The sequence below is a fragment of the Galleria mellonella genome, unplaced genomic scaffold, assembly GCF_026898425.1.
Source record: "Galleria mellonella isolate WM207_F2 unplaced genomic scaffold, CSIRO_AGI_GalMel_v1 utg173, whole genome shotgun sequence".
Lineage (NCBI taxonomy): Eukaryota > Metazoa > Arthropoda > Insecta > Lepidoptera > Pyralidae > Galleria > Galleria mellonella.
This window is the reverse complement of record NW_026442016.1, coordinates 218,648-241,795: the sequence shown is the minus strand read 5'-3', so window position 1 is coordinate 241,795 and position 23,148 is coordinate 218,648. Positions and strand designations below refer to the sequence as shown.

Sequence of the window (23,148 nt, the reverse complement as noted above, 5' to 3'; positions counted from 1 at the left end):
CAATCGAAAGTGAATCCGTTTTGCTTTCTGAATACCACCGTATGTCTAAATTATAAACATTTGACGTATCTATTGACATTGCCGTGTCGCGTCCACTGGTTATCGATAGAAAGTCGCCCCGCCCTACGGATTTTTGTACCAGTTTATAGCTTTTTTATATCAATTGTCTGTGTTGGTTTTTACATATGTTTTTTTTAATACTTTTACTACTAGCTGTATTTCACAGCTTTACCTGCATAAATCAGTATATAAAATATCCTATGTACTAAGAGAAAATTAAGGAAACTCAATGGTCGAGGGATGGACAGCAGCGTCCCACTTAAAACATTACCAAAGCCTAACTGCGGTTGCCAGGGGGGGAAAGAGATCGTTAGTAATAGGGTCTAATAACCCTATTAGTAGCAATATATCCTCTCAGGTCGATCTCTACGCAGTTCACCCTGAAAACCATCATGTTTAATTCTTGTCAAATTCATCATAGTGAGCCAACTGACCTGCATTTAATCTCACCTATCATCTTCCACTGGTGTATACCACCGCCGGTGTATACCAATAGCGCGGGCGGGGTTACCAATCCATTTTCATCCATTAAAAAAAAACTGCGGTTGCCAATCCGCATGCTAAGGGTAGCAATTACTGGCAAAACCCCCCCTTTTGATAGATAACGATAATGGCATATAATCTTCCTTGATGATGATAAATACGCTAACGATTGATATAACGATATGCTAATGCGCTAAGTTAGGATAAAATCTACTCGTGTATCAAATTTCATTTAAATCTATTCAGTAGTTTTTGCGTGAAAGAGTAACAAATATCCATCCATACATCGTCTACGTTTATAGAATAATAAGATTAGGTATTTCTATATTATACTTTTTCTTTTTTTTATACCTATTTTTATTAGTTCAAATATACAGTTAACGTGACGTACATACTGTTTTATTGTTCTTCCTGACACACGACACCGAGGGTTATTACGTTGCATCAGGTAGGCCTTCTGCTTGTTTGCCTTTCTAAATATAAAAAAAAGTCTTAAATTATCGATGTAGTGAAATCATAGCAAAGTTCATTATGATTATATAATGAAGTTAGCAGAGTTTATATATATATTTTTTATTGTGTTCTATTAACCTAAATTATTAGTGAAGATAAGCAAGTGTTCATATATCAGAATCAGCTTTACGTTCGTGTAATTATCTAATTGTGAAAGGTTATTATGATTAGGTAACATGTTTTTTTTATTTATTATTAAAATTAGGCTACAGTGATTTGTTGTTTGTTTGCTATATCCATGGTATAAAAAAATATAGTCCTTGGTTTTTTTACATATGCATTTATGAGGCTTTTTTATTTTTCGAAAAAAATGTAGGTTACTATAATAATAGGTATTTGCTAAAAGTAGAAGCATAAGAAGGTATTGAGGTCGATTAGGAACACCATTCTCTAAAATTACAAATTTTATTTGATAGTTTAATCAAATTGTGACATTTAAGGATATTAGAAACTCATTTAACGTGGTTCTAACTGAAATCCTTACTATAATATTTATTTTACCAGAGAGAGACTTTGTACAAAAGTCGATTTTTTGTACCTCTGTCCCATTCGTGTTTCAACCGTGAAGCAGTTGTGTTTGCATGGCTGTGTTTCGATGAAGGGTGGGATATGGCGTGAATTTACTGGGTACAGAGGAATAACATCTGAGTCCTCAGGAAGGGGTACGCATATTATAGCCGAAACAGTATACTCTGTTATGTCCATGGTTCTGCTCATGTCTATAGGCGACGGTTACCACTTTCCATCAGGTGGGCCGTCAGCTTGTTTGCAATTCTAAGTTGTATAAAAAAAAATGTATAAATTTGAAAATGAGTTTGCTTCTTACTAATGTAAGAAAAAAAAAAACTTTTTATTTAACTATATTATTCTTCTTCATGGAAAGGTTGCCTGGAAAAAATCGCTCCTAACTATAAGGTCGCCCATTGTTTTTCCAAAGAAATATTTTCCTCAAATTGATTGTATTTATAATAAATCATCATATAAACTGTCCACTGCTAAACATAAAACCCCCCCTTGGGAGTTTGCCAGTAATTGTCACGCTTGGCAACCGCAGTTAGACTTTGGAGATAATTTAATAGGGACGCTGTTGCACAGTCCCCTCTTGCGACATCCACGGAAAAGAGAGAGATAGCCTATTCTATGCCGGGACCACATGGCCATTTTGTTTAAAATAAGTTATGTAATTTCAATCGTGTGACTTAGGTTGTATTTTATTAAAAAAATATACCTAAAATAGATACCTGCTTGAGGTCAGGACGTGTCATTAGATTTAATATATATCGACTTACGTATTTTTCATTTGCTCATATTAGCAGATCACATACTGTCTATAATATGTATGTAATAGACAGTTAAACTGGAATGGAAAACGAAAGAAAGTTGCAGGTACTTGATCATATTGAGACCAAGATCCGGTTAAGTCACATTGGCCGTTCGGGTGCTTCCTTTACCGCTCATATTTTTTTATTATTACATAACCGAACTAACGAATCGCCCCGGATTTGCACAGGTCGATAGGTACCTTTATATTTTTTTTTAAATAAAATATAGCCTAAAGAAACTGCTAGGATGACTATGCAGTTGTTTAATACTACATAGTCATTTATGTTATGTTAGTATTCTACAGTTTGAAGTCTATTATTGCCTACTCTATAAAAAAAAAAAACTATTTCTAAACAATAACAATGTTTACCATAGTAATAAGCAAGCGTTCTTATTGAAAAACGGAAGCGATCAATATTCTCAGTTCCAACACATAATTTCACGGCACACTGCACTTCTTGCTTTTGTGTTATATGTGGTCATTTTTTTACACGAGTTTCGACGTGTGACGGATATTGTTAAACCCTTGAGGTTTTGTAATTCCGGCAAAAATACAATTATGAATGAATATAATAAGTACTATGATTTTATAAGTGTGGTACTTGGCAAATATTGCACGACCTTCATTGTGAAACCTCAACGATAAACGGATATCGGATGGAAAGTGGCGACCGTCATCTGTAGACGTGAGTAATACCGTGCAACGTTAAATACTAGCTGTACCGTGTACCGTGGCAATGTTCACAGGAATCAGTATATAAAGTATTTATTTAAACTTTATTGGATAATAAAATTTTAAACAAAAGTGTTGACTTGATGCTATAGATAGATATAGATAGGATGTGCAGTGATATTCGATGGCGGTTTAAATTATACAATATTTCATTATTATATATATATATATATATATATATATATATATATATATATATACATTCAAAGTATCCTATGTGCTAAGTTACAATATAATTTACTCATTTACCAAATTAGTGGTTAATTCTTACAAACTTTTGCATTTATAATATTCATAAATTATGATGCTGGATCGCTTTGGTGGAATTCAAGTTTTGTTCTTAAGGCGGCTTAGTATATAAAATTTTATTTGTTATATCAATTTATGATATTAGCAGTGCGCAATTCCATTAGTGACGTTTTACGACAGCCACAGGAAAGAAAAGAGTGGCCCGTTCTATACTGGGATCACCCGGCATCTGTGTTCATACTTAGTCACAACCTTCAGTCGTTAACGAACTCTAACCACATAATTAATGAGAAGAGGGATTTTTAGTATTGGGACCTAAAAGGCCCATTGCTAGCAATATACTCTACCAGGTAGACTTCCACACGGTACTTTCTGGAAACCAATAATTTTTGTGGAATTTGTCATGATGAGCCAACTCACCTGGCTTCACCTTCATCTATCGTACACTGGTACTTCGCCAGCGTATACCAATAACGCAGGCGCGGTTATTATTCCATTTTCACCCATTAAAAAATGTGCTGACTACATAATCAAAATTCTGAAATGTTACGTAGTATGCCTACAATAATACATTATTCAAAACGGTTCTACGTTACAAAATAGTCACTACATTGAATCCGCGAACAAAAACTACTATTACGTCAATGTGCATAACTGCTTTCTTATTATTTATTTATTTATTTATTTATTTGAGGTACTGGATGAGCTTTCAAGTCTCCCAATACGCTCACCCAGGAAAGCATCAGTACTATAATATATACTGTATAACTATAAATAATATATAATAATAATAGAAATAACATTTTACATTTTAATTATGTGAACACAAACACTCAATGGCCATCCGACGAAACTCCAGCGAGTTGGAGGCAAATACGTCTAGTTGTGGATACGGGCTCAAAACATTATAGAGCAGTTTTAATGCAAGAGAGAGGGGACCTTGCTTTGCCAACTCTGTTCTTCTTAACGGAACATCAAATAAGTGCATTCTACGTGCTCGTACGTAATTATTGGACGCTCCTTTCAGATACAGATGCCAATACAGTTTGGTTACATATTTGTGTTAATTTTAGTGCATTTTCAAATAATTAATTATGTCTAAATCGACACTGAACGAGAGAAGAAAATTAATTAAAATAATAAAGAACAGAAGAGGCCAAATATCGAGCCATCTTATACGACATTAATGAGAGGCAGAAGGTAAGAGAGGAAAGAGATGACCAATACAACTAAATGGACCAGATAAAGCTAGGTTTCATTTCGTATAGGGTGATTCAGAATATGGCTTGGAGTGAAGCCAGTTTGGGAACAATAAACAAGTTTTATATAATTAGTTGCCCTATCATACCATATCAGCTGTTGATTGTCCACTGCTGACCATAGGCTTCTCTCATAGGGAGGGGGGGGGGGGGTTGCCAGTAGTAGCCACGTGTTGGAAAGTGGATTAGCAACCGCAGTTGGGCCTCGATGATGTTTAAAGAAGCATACTGCTGGTCATCTTTCGACTATCAGATTCCCCTAGTCGCTTCTTATGATATCTACGAGAAATGAAGGGGATCTATGCCGGGATTACAGCGTCTTGCAGTTGCCCTATGTCGGCTAATTATTTTTGATAAATTCATGTTGGCTATTTATTTTATAAATAATACCATTTTTCTGGGGGAAAAGGGATTGTTAGCAATAGAGTTTGACAGTTCCATTGCTAGCAATATGCCTTATTAAGTCGACCTCCACGTGGTTCCCCCTGGAAACCATCGTGAACAATTCTTGTTGAATTCGTCACGACGGGCTAACTGACCTACTTCATGCTCACCTATCATCCTTCACTGGTGCCCCGCCGGTGTATATCGATAGCGCGGGTGGGGTTACCATTCCATTATCATCCATTAAAAAAAACACACATTTTTCTATATCGTAATAAAATTCCTATCAAGTAGCTAGTATAGTATTAACTAGTTACAAACTGAGCAAGGCTAATGTTATGGATAGTAGAAAACTGACTGATAGATATATGTATATATGAACACGGTATTCTTAAGTAGATATCCAAGAACATAATTACCATTAGACAGTGACCACAAGATCATTAAAATGATTAAAATCTATCATGTGCTTTCATCGTTAAGAGATACTCCTTTACATACATACGTATAATATATCTATTATTATTGTTATCTATATTTTGTAATAGTATTATTGTTTTTTCCTTTGTAGTTTAACCTTTAAGTGTATATTGTGTGTTTATTAAAAAATATATAAACTTATATAAGAAAATTAGTTATGAAGTATGGTAGCTTAACCTTTATAACACTAACTAACATGGAGACCAGAGATATTTACTGTGAACCAATAAGTATTGAAAATATGTATTTTTTATAAGCATCTGTACTTTTTGTTGAATAAATTATTATTATTATACATATTACCTATATGAGAATTCATAATATAAACGTTAAAAACAGCACACTTTTTTACACTCATGTAATAAAGTTATTATAGAAAAATTTCAAGAAGCAACAATTAAATTAAATTAGACCGTAACATTAAAACATCGATATAAAAAACCCAAGATTCACGATCGAACACTAAATAAAATAATGTCGAAAATAAAGCGCATTCAGCCAAATTACATAGTAATTTATAATAATTTTGTGAAAATTAAAAGTAAAATAAAACTTTCTGTGAATCGCTTCAAATTGTTTGTTTACTTTCAAGTTGGATAAAAACGTCGAGACAAACACGAAGTTTTATACTAAAGATAAAATAATGAATGTCTCTCATTTCCTTTACTACAATAATTATTAATTTCATTAATTCTTTTAATCTTATCGAAATATTTTTCGATATGACTTTTGTATTGGAATCTATAGTTGTTTTTCATATCTATGTATATTGATTGTCTAAGATAAATATTCGAATACACACAAATCAAAATTTACCGTTAAAAATAGCCGTGAAATTTCTCCCATTCTTTCGATTTCCGTTTAAATTAGTTAATACAAAACCGGTTTATAGAATCTACATGGAATCGAAACTAAACGATTTCTAACATCACTGCTCTCAATTATAAACGCTACTTTTGACATATCATATAAAGTAACTAATGAAATTTGTTATTATTTACTTACATGGGTTGTATTTTTTTTTTTATTATTACTTTTAGGAGAATTCAATTTAGGAACTGTAATGTTCTGAGACTGGGTTTCGAATGTTTTTTTTTTTATATCTCAAAGTTAGCAAACAAGCATACACCCCGTCTGATGATAAACAGTCAATGTAGCCTAAGGACGTCTGTAACACCAGGGGTATCACATGCACGTAGCCATTACTGAAAAAACCTTAATATACCCTTTTTGAATAACCCCATGTTGTACTTTCTAGGGTAAACCTCGGCAGGGAGCTCATTTCACAGCTTGAGTGTTCGTGGGAGAAAATTTCACTGAAACCACATTGTACGTGACCATTTAGGTTCAAACGTAATTAATAGGACCAAGCCCGAAATGAGGACTACTCTTATATATTTCTTTTTATTAATTTATGTTTTTTTTTTAATGTGCCGATTTCTGTTGATCTATTATATATTTGTGGTTTATCTTACATTTCTTAATATACTACTACTCTCCACTGCTTATTTTTCTATCTTCACATAAATCCTAACAAACAATATTCTGTAATTAAGTTAATATGTAATTATACATTATTTTAAATGTGTTTAAAATTAACCTTTTTACATACGATGACATTTGTAGTTTTTTTATAAAAAAGAAAATTGATAAACAATTGAAATAGAACAAAAAATATATACAATACTTCACGTCAACAAACGGCAATTTTTACTTACAAATAATATAATTAATAAATAATAAATAAATAACAAGAACCAGAACATTTTATAAACACAATAAGTGGTCCTTCGAGCCGGACAATGTCTACAAATGTCATCGTCTGTAAAAAGGTTAATTTTAAACAAAATGTACAACAGAAACATTTCTAAATACATACATCACGTGATCATAAGCATTCTAAAAAGAAATAAATGTCATTCTATATAAGAATTTTTTCTTACCTTAACAATCTTAATCGAACTATGATGGTCATTCCAAAATTGAAAATGTCAAATCCGTGCACAAGAAGCACGTGCTAAAGAGGTGCTGAGTAAAATTATCAACGCACTTCCTTTTAATGTATTCAAAAAAACTATTTATTAGTCTTTAATAGATAATAACACTTACAATTAAGATAATTTATTATACAATAAAAACAATATTTAAAACGTTACCTAATATTAATAAATAATAGACAATAAACAAGTAGCCCACAAACAGTACGTTCACACATCGAGCGCAGTAAAAAAGAACAATATAATTCTAGTATTGGAGTATACGCTTAAAATACATTACATAATGGATAATAATATAATACTCAGTACCTCACTAGTATAGCATTATCTGTGGTGCCACTAATAGATCATTCGCTTAGCAGCGACCGCATCCACGGAAGTGGTGCGCCGGCGTGGGTGACGTCACACTGCGCGCGCGCATAAAAACTTTCGCTTTTCACTGCCAAGGCTCCACTTGCATGTTGTTCGCTACTGCAGCTATATTTCCAATTCATCATTCGATTTTTATGTATGTGACCTACTTGTATATGTCTACACAGTGTCTGTAAAAAAATATATATTATTTGTTAACACGCTAATACGTATTTTTTGTTTATTTAGATTTTAGTAATTAAATAATTTAAAATATTATTTAAATAAAAGCACCGACTGAAATGCGATTATTCGAATTAAAAATAAAAAAGTACACAATCGATTTAGATAAAATTTTTATGGGACCAATCTGACGGTACCTACATACATTCTTTCAGATAAAAAAATAATTTTTAAATTGGTTTATAAATGATGGAATTCTGAGGTAACAAATATAAAAAAAATATATATATAACTGAATTGAGAATCCCCTTTTTATTTAAAGTCGGATGACAAATTACTTCGTCTGTGACCAGAATATAACTATATAAAAGTTAATTGAAATTAAACGTATTCTTTCATTCTAAATACTATTAAAATATTACGTTTATTGTGTAAAACAAAATTCATAAAGATTGGTGTCGTGGACCGCTGAGAGGTAACAAACAAACTCGCTTTCATATTTATTTTATTATTTTATTATTACCCCATAATGCCCCACTGCTGGCCAAAAATTTTTCCAATGTCCTTCAAAAACTTCCTGTTCAACGCCATCTCAAACCAGTTCCTATAAAATGCGTCTAGGTCATTATATGTATTAATATTAATACAGTTTTTGTACAAAATTTCATTTAGTTATTCACACGTTACAATCAAATATTTTGCATTAGTAAATACGAGCTATGCCCGTGACTTCGCATGACCCAGTTAACAGTAATCGATGTATTTTTCCATTACGAATACTAGGTATGTGTATGCCAAATTTTAAAAGGTTTAATTAAAATGCCAAGAGCCAACAAACAAACTCACTTTCACATTTATAACGATAATCTAGATTATAAAGAATTGGTAGGATATTATCAAACAAACAAAATATAAAAGAAGAGAAATCAACAGACTAAAATAGAAGTAAGTGATTCACATCGTTTGATGATTCCAAATTTCAATAAAATTTAGTTGTTAAGCTTTATCATAGTAGCTTTTAACCGATCCGCTTTGACTGGGATATGTATACTAATCGAGATAAAAAGAAGCCTATATCTTTCTCCATCCCATATATAATATGACGTGTGTACCAAATTTCATAGTGATTGGTTACGCCCTTTAAGCGTTAAGAGGTAACAAACAAGCAAATAAATATAAATTTGAAAGTGTGTTTCAAATTTATAATATTATTAAGGATTTTTAGTCATTTAGTAATTTATTCACAAAAACAATGTACATTGTGTCTGAAACTGTATATGATTTTTTTTTTAATATTTACATACAAAAAATGCTGTCATAACATTTACATAATATAAACTCTACTGAGTATTATTTATTTATTTTTTATTGATCACATCACAGGAAAATGTTTAGTATTATATGCTATATTCAAAATTTGATATTGCCCAAAACTATCACCGGTAAATATATAATTAAATGTTTTTAAATAATTTTCATTCATTTTCCAAAATAATTTCCGAAGAAACTGGTATAAAGAATTAAATGGTTTTGAATCTTTTTCATATATTTCGTCGTAGTCGTAGAATACTGACGGATCTTAATATGTAATATTTGTCAGATCCCTCAGTATTCTATGACTATGACGAATTATAGTCATAAATTAAAGATAATACCCGTGGTTTTTTTTTTTTTGTGTTTTTAATTAATTAGCGATTAGCGAGCATAGAAAGGAGATTGTGTCGGGGTCGAATCCATATCATCGTATTCCTAAGTTATTTATAATAAAAAGCTTCTGCCATTTCATTTCCTAATTTTGCCCTGCGAAAAACTAAAATCCTTATTATTAAGAGTACTTCTAAAAAATTTTAATTTGTTTATACAATTTTAAATACCAACGTGAGTAAAATTACTATTTTTACTGTAATATTTTTACATAAATGAATATTCGCTGAATATAATTAATATGCTTAGGTTAAGTTGAAAAGTGACTTTATATAAACATTTATTTCACTTTCTAATGTATAAAAAAAAATTGAGTTTTTTATGAGACTTGAAATGGTAAACAAGCTGATGGCGGGTCGTATGGAAAGTTATAACCATCACCTTTACATTGCAATAACAGAATCACGAATATTATAAATATACACCTTGACGTTCATGGTATCTTTACCATAATTTATACTTTTAAAATATTTTTTTTAGATTATTTATTTATACCTTATTGTATGCATTGATAATACATAAAAATATGAGAGAGGTTAACTTATTCATATAGGTTTTTTGTATATATTTTGCTATAATTATTTTTTTATTTGTCTACCAGGTCTGGGCGTTCGTCTTCTGTCTGTCTACATCGATAGCGGCGCCAGTGCAGCAACCTGCGCCGCTAGTTCTGGACATCATAGACATGGCAGCCATCAGCAGGATGTCACCGCAACAATTAGAAATATTAGCGGAGGGGTTAGCGGCTGAAGAAATTATGAGGTAAATTTATTACGAGTACTTTACAGTATAAACTACTAGCCCAGGCTTCGCACGGGAAGATATGTTTCACTTTAAAAAAAAATAGCTTAAATTACTGGCTGATAATTTAGCTGATAATGGGTGGCAAGGGATGGGGAAGTATCCCGTTAGGTTAACGACGGTTTCCCTTGAAAACCATCGTACTTCATTCCTGCTTTCATTTTCACCTACCACCCCTCACTGGTACCTCGCCAGTATATATATATATATATATATATATATAGTAGGGTCACTATTACATTTCCATAAACTCTCTGTAGGTAAAAAGAATTTTAAAAATTGGTGTAGTATTTTTAAGTGTTACAACCAAAAAACCAAATCTTTAGTCTTTAATATTATTAGTTTACATATATTTATCTATTTCATCCTATTTTATCTATTTAAGCATTTTAATTATTATCTGTTTTATTTTTACCTGACTGCCAATAAAAGGAGCGTGATGTTTTTTATTATGTCAATTATTTTAATTAGCTAATAAATATATTTTAACTAGAACGAAGAGATCATCAGCTCAAGCGCTAACGTCAGTGGTGTCTAAAGCATCATCAGCATCAAGTTTGCAAGGCAAGATTGGTCTGCTGGGACAAGCTTCTGCCGGTGCTGCTACCCTGATCGCGTCAGCGTCCAGCAAAACAGGTCACGACAGTCACGACCACGGATATTCATATGAACCGGTAAGACTTTTATATAAGAACATTTTATTGCAGTATATTTTGATAGAATTTATTAATAATTTAAATATATTAATTAGTTAATAGACCATATGTTAGTTTGTTGATGTCCAACAGTAGTTGGTACAAATAAAAAATCTAATAGTTGATTCAGACTATAATTGTCTCAAAATGTTCTTGTGATAACTTCGACAAAACTTGATTATCGCTTCATTAAGTACTATTGGAATAGACTATATATGACTGCCCAAAACTGTGCTGTGCTGAAAGCTCTTTATTTAAATTTATCTATCTATCCTATTCACGAGTTAGAGCAGCCCTCTTGTCGGTGGAGCTCTTGCCACTCACTAAGATTTTCAGCGAGTCTCTTCACTCTCTTTTTATTTCAATATAACTTCTAAATGCTTGAATAGATTTGCATGTATTTATTGGGTATCATTAGAATTCTTGTATCATCCTGAGTAATACTGGCTACTAATATTTTGAAAAAAGAATTCAATATGACGTCTGTATGTCTTTATTTAAGAAGCAAAAAAAAAAAAAAAAATTGCCAGAATAGTCGTATTTCTAAATTTAAAAACATGTTTTTTTACGTTAAACAAAATTTTAATAATTACGATATTCTTTGTAACTTGATTAATAGTATGCATCAAATATTACAAGGGTCTTTGAATAATTTCCGTTATCAGATTTACGTAACGGAAATTTAATATACTTATGTAAGTATTATAAATAAATATATTAAATGGAAATGATCATCATCAATTTAGCTGTTACTTGTCTACTGCTTGAATTCTCTTCCATTGAAGTAACGGCCTTGAGCACAACGTACCTTTATAATCGTTCTCTTTTTTATATTTTGAACATTTTTTTACGTTAATTTAGCTGTCATATTATTTATCTTTTTTTTTTCTTTAATTTTTTTTTTAATTATATTACTATCCTAAGACACAATGTTTCTGTACCAGTCTATACCTTCTTACAACCTTCTTTCCCCCACAGTTATAAGCCATTCGAATTTACTGATTCTCTGCAACATATCCAAGACCATATAAAAAATCTATGCCTAACCACTATTGTAGAGTTCATCTTACATTGTATTTGTCTATATAGATTAATTTAAAGCTCTTTTTTCACCATCAGTATTATTTAAACTATACTTATATAATTATCTTTCTAATACTTGGAACTGTGTCGTTTACTCTCATTCTTCTGCGGATATTTTTATTTCCAATTTTACTACTCAGTCTATTGTCTTATCCACAGTTCCATAAGTAAAAAGTAGTAGAGATCTAACTAAGGTGCGGCTCGCTTCGAACTTCTGGTCCTAGAGGGCCTTCAAATGCTTCTAAAACCTACCTTTTATTTTATACTAATTCGGTTTTTGAAGATCGATGATTCGTATTTTATTTTCCTATGTATGTTTATGTAAGTCAAATTTAAATTTCTCTTGCAAGATTTTAACTAAATAAACATAAACACTTATACTTAATGTGAAATGAATAAACATTTTGTAAAATTGCATCAACTTGTTAAACCATAGTGATTAATTATTTGAATTCTTTGCATTAATTTTAATGACAAATATATTTAATGATAGGCGGTGATCAGGATTAATCAATGAAACTTGAAAGTTCATAGAAACTTGATTTTAAAACTATTTTAAGTCATTGTAATCAAAAGGACAAAATTTAAGGTTAAAAGTGATTTATTCTAAGCAAATTTTGGATAGAGAGAAGAGTTAAATACAAGCCTTCAAACAAAATATGAGACATTTCTTCATTACCTTCTGCTATTTTTATGCTAAAGACATACGAATCCAATGTCTTTTTATTTTCGCAATGTCTAGAATATGCTAAATGCTTCATTAGACTAAATATTTTAAAACTGTTGTGTAAAGTCTGGGAGGTATGTCTAACATTTCAAAAGGTTTGAGTCACACTCTTAGCCACCTAATAAATATCTGAAAAGACATACAATTACACAATATTTTGTAACCACAGGCCAATTACCTATTTTATTATAATTTTATCCCTATAATATGGTTAGAAGTGATTAAAAGAACAAAGGTAATACACTGTATAAGAAAGGAAAACCTCGAAATAAAATTCTGTACCAAACTACACTTAAATTAACAAATGAGTTCATACAATCAAATTAATTACATCATTTTTAAAATATATAATATTGTACTAATAATATACTAATATATTTTTCTCGTACAGAGAGTTATTGGTACACTATTTATATTTTACTATTTGCTGTAGTAAATAATCATACTAATATAATAAAACTGTAACTTGCCGATGTCTGTACATGAGAATTAAGAAAAATTGTTGTGAGAGATCATTACAAGAGCCATATCTATGTGTCTGTTTATCTATATATGTGTATATTTGTGTGTATGTCCAGCATAACGTATAGACTACTGTAATTATAATAAAATTAATATAATAGAATAAATAAAATAAAATATTTTATATTATAATAATTTCTCCGCAGCATGAAGAAAAATATGACTACTGGGGGCTGAAGAAGTCTATCCTATATACATTATTCCAAGCAGTGAAGGCGATCACTGGAGGTGTGACCATCTTGAAAGGTCAACTCATAAAGGGCGGTGGAGCTCTAGCGAGCACCCTGGGAAAGGTGATATCGGTCAAGGGCGACGCTGTTAGTCACCTTGGCAAGAAAATCGTCAGCTCGGCTGCATTGGTTGAAAAGAAACCTTGTAAGTATCTACCAACTTAATCATCTTTTATTTATCAGATGTATCAATTATCAATTGCTGGCATAGACCCTATTGAGGGGTTTTGCCTGTAGGTGCCATGCTTTGCATGCAGATTGGAAACCGTAGTTAGGTTTTATTTAGTGTATTTTAAAGAACTCTGTTGTCCATCTCTTGACCATTTCCTTAATCGCCTCTTATGACAGCCATGGGAAAAAAGGGAAATATACCAACTTAATATTTTTTGCTAATAAATAAGAGATCTTTGTGGACAATTCTTCATTTGATGACGAGATAAGAATAAAAGGGCTGCTATATAATATTACCAGTTGACAGTGTATTTCCACCGTTTTTTTTAATAGATTGAAATCATCTTTAAAATTTATAACCTTGTTTACGAGTACTTTTAAATCATCGTTATTATTCAAATAAATGGTAAATCGATATACATTATTAGTGGATATTGGTTGGTTAAGTAAGGAATTATAGGTGAGAGTAAAAGCTTGTTAATCGATCCATCGTGCAAAAATCATTAGCAAAACATCATGACGGTTTCCAGGAGGAAAGTCGAATTAAAAAAGGCTTATAAGTAATACAGTACATATAAACAATGTCATTAGACTCCACTATTAGCAATAATATGCACCTATAATGGGTTATTAAAAGATTTAGTAGTAAAACGTGTCGCCCTAAACGTACTATTAGAATGCCAGCTCGCTTCGTGAATAAGTCGTAAGTTAGTCATTCGATTTATCAACGGAGCACGAGATTGGACTAGTCCCACGTTGGGCGCCAAATATAGCTACCAAATACGTCTAATGGTGCATTTAGGGCGACTCGTTATGTTAGCTAATATATTTAAAATGCAGGGAACATCTAAAAAGCCAAATATTGCTATATAGTTGTATAAAGTATTTTTTTTTTGTCTTTGCTCTGAATCATTAAACAAAAATGATAATGGTGACATTTTGAGCTCTTTTGAATTACTTAATATTAATTAGTTGCAATAAAATTACTTTACTATTATATTATTCACTTCCTTTGCGAGAAACCAAAGTCCTGTCATAAAGTTTACTATGTTTAATTCATAGACCGTCATTGAATCTCTCTAAAGATTTAGTAATTACTGATTAATAAGTAATATATTTCTGTTGAAATTATGTCGATACAGTGTGTTCAAAGGATAGAAAATAATATAAACGGCGATTACAAATAATATAAACTGTTTATTAGTCGATATGAACATTTTATGATACCTATATAATTTACCTTTATAATTTCTAGGTATCTAATATAAAATTTGAAATAGCGGTTTAAATTTTTCTAAAATATTTACAGTATCTGTAACCTAAATTTTTTAGATATACTATGTTATTCATAAATATAAAGTTCTAATAAGACATATTTTTATAATAAAACCATGACATATAAAAAAGTATTATTTATGTAAATTATATTAATCTTTATATTATTTTTATCAGGATTATTTATTATTTTAATTAATAGACTTTCAAAAGGAAGTTGACTACATTTTTTTTTTGTAACTGTGTTACGCGGTTACCTTGCCAATTCCGAATCAATTTCCAATTGATTTCATATAGATATTTCTGTCAGGTGTTTAGTAGCCAAAGCACAATATATAGCACACTTTAGAGATATATAGAATACTATGCATATATGTATTTGAAATAATTTCTTTCGCATTTCTTTATCATATTTTACGCTGTTTCATGTTCGATGGCCCTACTGAAAATATGGGTATTAATAAAAACTACATTATATGCCTAGTCCCATTTGGTATTCACTGAAGGGTATGTAATGTTAAATAGTCAATAAATATTTTTTATTTTGTATTCCTATGTAAAATATACTCGTATATAATAAATACTTTTTTAATCTATTCTAACAACAACAACACGGTCTTCTCTTGCCCGTCGGATGATGTGTGGGCGGGCGAGGTAGAGGCCTCGGGGCGTACCCCATTACGCCGACTTCTACTCCGGAGGCGACGACCTCCGGGTCACAGGGTTTTCAGCCGGCATATAATCTATTCTGCAATCTTTACTTACATATTTTGGGGCTAGATGGCGCTGTGCAATATGTGAAATGGTATTTATTTATTTAATAATATTCAGCAGGACACGTGTACGGTCCACCACCCGCGCCGCCCGCGCACGTTGAGTACGGCCCCCCAACTGGATACGGTGCACCCACCGCGCCTGCGCACTTCACGCACACCGGCCCCGCCGCGCCGACAGGGTTCGCTGCACACAAATATCCAGCTCATTTGGACGGTAAGTGTCAAAATACGATAATAATAACGTTGTCGTGTCACACCAGTCACCAGAGGAAGACTGTATAATAAGTTGTCTGCTGGATATCTTTGTCTCACTCGTATTTCTGTCATGATGTAGCTGTACTGGTATGACTGTGATTCAGTTTAAAAAGTGGGATAATTATGGCAGTGATATTATAGGGTGCCGAGGGGTAACACCATAGTCCTCAGGAATCGAAACACGTGAGAATATCATGGCGTTACAGAGTATTCTGTGATCTTTGAGTATTCTTTCATCTGTAGAAAACGGTCTATCCATCCTGCGGTTAGCTTGTTTATTAAATAAAAAAAGTTCTATGGACTCGTCTCCCGGTGAGTTGTATTATAAATTCTAAGAGAACGTTTTAATTAAGCGTAAATGTGGATAAAGATAAAGGCAGAGAAAGACCTAAAAGATATAAATCTGACTGTGCCTAAAAAACTCTCAAATATAATATGGCTATGAATGAAAGGGACAAATATATTACGTCGACCACAAATAGATGGGATAAGGGCTGGGAAATGATAATGTGTGAGGCTGTGTATTTCAACAACGCGCATGCGTTTAGCTATTTTGTGGGTTTTGTCATGACGTGACTGCAATTTACGCGGCATTGTTTTTTTTAAGAGGTTAAAAAATTATAAAGAAGAGACAAATATAGAGATAAATTAGTCCGCAGACAAATTATCACTTGTCTGTGCAGGTAATAAAAAAAAATTGTTTTTTTTTTTCACTGTAACAATCAATATAAATCAGTTAATAAAAATACGCACATAATATCTATTATTTGTGTATTATTACTAAGACATATTTGTAATTAAACATACAATTTCAACATATGTGTTACATCACACTTACATAGCAACATTTGTAAGTATATCAATAATGAGTCGTCACATATAATGCACACAATCATATATATATATATATATATATATATATATATATATATTATATTTTATTTTAAAAAAAAACGATCAAGTAAATAAACTATGACACCAAAGATAGTGATGAAATGGTTCCCGCGTCACACATATATGTCGGACATTCTATAGCGGATAGAGGTATAAATATATCTAAATAATCATAGAACCGAATAGAAGTAATCGTCATTCAAATGGACTTGGTTACAAATCTTTTTTAAATCATTAACATTTTACGATTGTACTTCTAGGTTCTAGATTGTTATCAATCATCATTTCAGCCATTATCTGCCCACCATAGGACATAGGTCTCCCATTATCGTGTACAAGATAATTTTGCATTTTCATGGGTACTGCGACAATTAGAATTAAATTCTATTGATATGTATTATTAAATGGAATATAAACAAGCAAACGAGCAGACTAGTCCCCATAAGCAGCATTCGTTCACTAGCATGATGATTACGATTTACATAGCTCCATCATCATATCAGCTGTTAATTGTCCACTGTTGAACATAGGTCTCCCCATAAAAGAGGGTTTTGTCAGTTATTGCCACGCTTGGCAGGCGGGTTGGCAATCACAGTTAGGCTTTAGTTGATATTTTAAAAGGGATGTTACTGCCCATCCCTCGATCATTAAGTTCCCTTAGTCGCCTCTTACAGCATGCATAGGAAAGAAAAGGATGGTCCATTTTATACCAGAACTACATGGTAACTTAATATACTATACATTTACGTAGTATATGATTGTCCAATTTTGTACATAAATTATATATGAATGTCCATTAAATAATACTCATTGTTTCCTAATTAAATAAGTGTAAGTACTCTATTCATCGACACTTGTTAGGAAATGTGACATACACTCAACTATTACGTATTATTGTTATTATTATAGACAATTTTCTATTAGTTCCGTAACAATATAGGTGGTCATATAGTGTAAATTAGTTTGTTACAAAAACATGTCCATATAACGTAATATCAATAACGTCATAAAACAAGAATGAATTGAATGTGTTACGTAACCAATGTTGTTATTTTACGGGCTGGTTGTCACATTTTTTACGGATGAGAATGGAGTGGCAATCATATCTGTGCTGTTGGTATAACGCTGGCGACACACCAGTGAGAGATGATAGAGATAACGATGGAGTTATATCAGTTAACCCATTGTGACGATTACACTAGGAGTTTTTTTTAAATGAATGTTAATGGAATGGTAACCTTGCCTGCGCTATCGGTATATGCTAGTGGGGCACCAGTAATAGATGATAAGCAAGAATAAAGGCAGGTCAGTTAGTCCATCGTCATGAATTCGACAAGAATTAACCACGATGTTTTTTCCGGAAGAAAAACGTGGAAATCGATCTGATAAGGTATATTTCTAGTGGTGGAGTTGTTTGTACCCATTACTATCAATCTTCTTCTCTTTTTACTAGGAGTTAAGCATGATAGTTTACAGGAACGGAGGTGGGGAGAAAAAACCGCGTAGAGATAGGATACCATAGGGTACATAACTAGCAATAGGATCGCTAGATCCAATTACAAATACTAACAATCCTTTCACTTTTACCTGCATTATATTATATAAGGATGTATATTTCATAATATACAAGTAATACATAATGTACAAGGTATACACTATATTAGTAAGGAATAAACAAACAAAAATGAACTTAATGTACCTAACACTACGTTCATTATCGTTCGTTATAAATATATTTTATTGTTTAAACGTAGATAATTTAGTAAGTGAATAATGAATATTATAATTATTCAAATATTAAACTCACAATTAAAATATTATTTAATATTTTAATTGTGGGTTACCATTAGTGATAATTTCAAATGAAATATTACTCTCTTTTTAACAATTCTATTGTTTCATGTGAATGGTTTTTATGATAAATTTAACAATGCCCAAGCACACATTTAAAATGTGTAGAACAATTAAAATATTTTTGTTCAACATAATTGTAAATGTTTTATTTTTTTTATATTTGTAGGTTGTTACTATATTTTAATCGCGGTTTATTAATTGTAATTTTGTTGAATAATGGCTTTGATTATAATTATTTTACAACTAGTTGGTAGTAAAGGATATAACAAAGTTTCATCAAAATGAACTGAAATGATATATGAGGGTAAGTTTTTTTTTATACAACTTAGAATAGCAAACAAGCTGACGGCCCACCTGATGGAAAGTGGTAACCGTCGCCTATAGACATGAGCAGTACCATGGACATAACAGTAACACATACTGTTTCGCCCATGATACCCCCCATGCGTTGCCATTCCTGAAAACTCAGATGTTATTCCTCTGTACCCTGTAAATTCACGCTATATCCCATCTTTCAAACCGAAACACAGCCATGCAAACACAACTGCTTCACGGTAGAAACAGGAATGGGACAGAGGTGTCCAAGCAATCGACTTTTGTACAAAGTCTCCCTCTGGAATATATGTATTATATATTTATCCCAAAAAAAAAATGTGATTTATTAAATTACAAAAATGTTAAGCTTCATATATCTTCTAATACAGCACGGTCATCTGGGAAATTAATGTGGGAGGCTCAACTTTTTTCTCATTATTAGACAAATCTTCAATTTCGTTGATGAACATTTTTTTTTAAATTATGTTAAAGCTTTCGATTTCACCCTGTATAATTTTTAGTGGCACGTTGTATTGTTACCACACGGAGAGAATAATGTCAACATGTAAATAATTTGTAATAGTAAAATATGCAAGTTTTTATGTAAGTAGAGACAGTAAATGAATAGGCCCCAAAAGTGGGACGGACCGTGACGCAACGCGAGGTTAAAGTTCCCAAAACATTTGGATGTGCGCCGGAACCAAAGCGCCGGTAACGTAATACGCGCCTTTGAGCTTACACAATCGGTAAAAGGAACTAACGGAGCTGTGAACTAGTTCAGTATAAATTATTATATGTTTTTAAAGATGACACAGATTGGGGAGTGATTGCTTCAGTGCGATGTAGGATTTTCCTGTTTATAGTATCCGGTAATACGTATCTTTGAAATACATCGTATATATATTTATCCACTACTTGTGACTCCTTGTGAAAAATATAAGCAGTTTCACTCGAGATAATGTAAACATTCTAACGATATCTCACACACCCAAATCTGGGGGAAAGGGATTGTTAGTAATGGGGTATAAAAATCCCATTCTTTTTATCGACTCGATGGGAAAACAGTTAGCAGTAGTAGAAAGTCGACCTATTAGGTGACTAATAGGATATTTATTACATCGATTTCTATGTGGTTCCCCCTGGAAACCATCATGGTTAATTCTTGTTGAATTCGTCATATTGTGACAACAAACTTGCGTTCCATTCTCACTTATCATTTCTCATTTCTGCTCTACCAGTGTTTACTGATAGCGTAGACGGGGTTAACATTCGAAGGAATGATTCAGCCATTAAAGAATATCCAAATCTGTTTAGGCATTTCGAAAATTATGGTGGAATAAGAAGCCCACATATACGAGTACATCCAACCTATAAATATTACACTCCTTATTTGGACAGTCGTGTAATTAATTATATATAGGTAATAAGCATATTAGGTATCATAATTGCACACATGCGCGTAATACAAGGAAAATACCATTTACCTAATCCTAAAATTTGTGAGATAACTTTAGAAAATCATGTTTCAAATTTAATGTCTCGGAAAATTAAATAAACGATTATAGACTACTCTGACATTCTTAAATAAATGAAAAATGTGTTTACCGATAAGTATATTGTTACTACTGCATGTAAAAAATTGGACGAGATAACAAGGTCCGATGTCTTGCACTGACCAGTAGGCTTGTAACTCGTCTGCCTTTTGTCTAGAGGGACCGCCTACCCAAACTAAGTCACGGACGCAGTTATTTAGATAAAGAGACCGATTTTAAGATTACCAAAATTAGCATAAAACCATTTTGAAAGTAACTTGTATTAATAAAAAAAATTGTATTCAAAACGGCCTAGAAATCGATATATCTTTTTATGTATCATATAAAAAAAACTATAAAAACATACGTGCCAAACATATAACTTCTCCTTTTTTAAATTGTCAGTTAACAATAAATACTAGTGGAAAGTTGTGATTTTATCTCCAGGCCAAATGGCTATGACGTAAGAAATGAGGCTCATAACTAACTTGAAATAACAATAGCGTTATGTAGTTTAAGCAAACTACAGACAATTGGACGATACTTCGAGAGTTCCAAGATTTCGGTTTGTAGATCTCAAGTTTAAATCTAGACTATATATTCGAATTTTTCGAACCTATATTAGTATTGTTTCAAAGTGATTGAAATCAGTGACTATATTAGGACTATACCTGAGAAGAAATTATATAGTTTTTATTTTATACAAGAGTATGTAATGGTAACATTACTTGTGTAAGAGTAATGTAGTTGTAATACTTACATGTAGAGGGGAAAGGGATTGTTGGAAATGGAGTTTGACAGCCCCATTGCTAGCAATATGCCCTATTAGATCAACCTCCACGTGGTTCCCCCTGGAAACCATTGTGAACAATTCTTGTTGAATTCGTCATGATGGGCTAACTGACCTGCTTCATCCTCACCTATCATCCTTCATTGGTGCCCCGTCGGTGTATACCGATAGCGCGGGTGGACATTCCATTATCACCCATAAAAATAATACTTACATGTAAATAAATAAGTATACATATATGGAATGGTCTAGAGTTTCTTGGAGTTATGAACTCGCGAACTTTTAAATTAAAATATGTTTCATTAGTTGTAATATCCTGAACATATTAAATCATGGCATTCCAATTAAATCTATTTAGCAGCAATTAAATTACGTGTGTAAGATACATACATCTTTACATGCAAATTTAAATTTAAGAAGATTAAGTAGGATATGAGCACTAGTATGGATAAATATGCAGTAGAATGGAAGACATATGGTTATAGGTAGAAACGCTTTATGAATTTATTGTCTTGCCTTGAAGCAGCAATGTATTTATTTTTATATATGGATTAAGACCTAAATAAAAATACCGTATCGAAACACTATCAAAACTTTAATTTGAAAACTGTCAAGTGTCTAAACATAAAAAATGTGATAAAACAGCTTAGCGGAAATTGGAACAAATAAAATGCCATGTACCTTATTTCTCAAACAATATTTTCAAAATTTCTTATTCCAATAACAAATTTGAGATAGGTATAATTTAAATAAAAAAGTGTTATCATTCCATATACTACATTCAAGTAAACAATACAATTGAAATAAGGTCAATGAACGTATTATAATATTTATATCTATTTATTTTCCAGAAGCAATAGTCATGTCATCTGTAACTACTGACGATGATTATTCTGAACCACCGCCAGCACCGTCAATGAAACTCATAACGAGATATTTCGATTTAGTTGATGTCCTCTGGTAAGGAACTAAAGTCCAACCATCCATTATTTCTGTCGTCTAGACTTTTATTTTTCATATTATTTCTCCTTTTCACAGGATTTATCTTTAAATATCTTATGGGTTTCCTTTAGTTTCTTCGTTTATTTTTATATTTCTATTGCTTTTACACGTTTATCATTAATTGATAAAAGATGATTTTAATAATCATCTTTTATTTTACATTATTTGTAGTTAGATTGTCTTTTAGCTTATTCGATTGTCTTCCTTATGAATTCTTAAATTCGTAAAAATATAACTAGTCTGGCCATAAATACTGTTATATAAAAACTTTTCTTTTTTTCGAATTTTTCATTATTTTGAATTTGGAACACGTTTATTATTCCTGCTTGTTATTGCCCCGCCATTATTATGCCCTGCTTCTTACGACACTCTGGGAAAAGAAGGACCATTCTATGCTGGAACGATATAGTAAAATCTTAGAGCTAATATTAATGTGTTGGATTTGTTGCTGAATTCAGCGCCTTCATTTTCCTATCTCATTCTATTTCATCTCATTTATGAATACTT

The 23,148-nt window shown here is 31.8% G+C and overlaps 1 protein-coding gene across 1 annotated transcript in view; it reads left to right on the top strand.

Annotated features, from left to right (window-relative positions):
* LOC113509295 (integumentary mucin C.1) overlaps positions 1-23,148 on the top strand; it is a 42,011-nt gene that overhangs the window by 5,121 nt on the left and 13,742 nt on the right. Inside the window, exons 2-5 of the mRNA XM_052893414.1 lie at positions 10,321-10,481; positions 11,014-11,194; positions 13,694-13,922; positions 16,055-16,213. Coding sequence (XP_052749374.1) covers positions 10,321-10,481; positions 11,014-11,194; positions 13,694-13,922; positions 16,055-16,213 — 730 coding nt within the window. The remainder of the gene's footprint in view (positions 1-10,320; positions 10,482-11,013; positions 11,195-13,693; positions 13,923-16,054; positions 16,214-23,148) is intronic.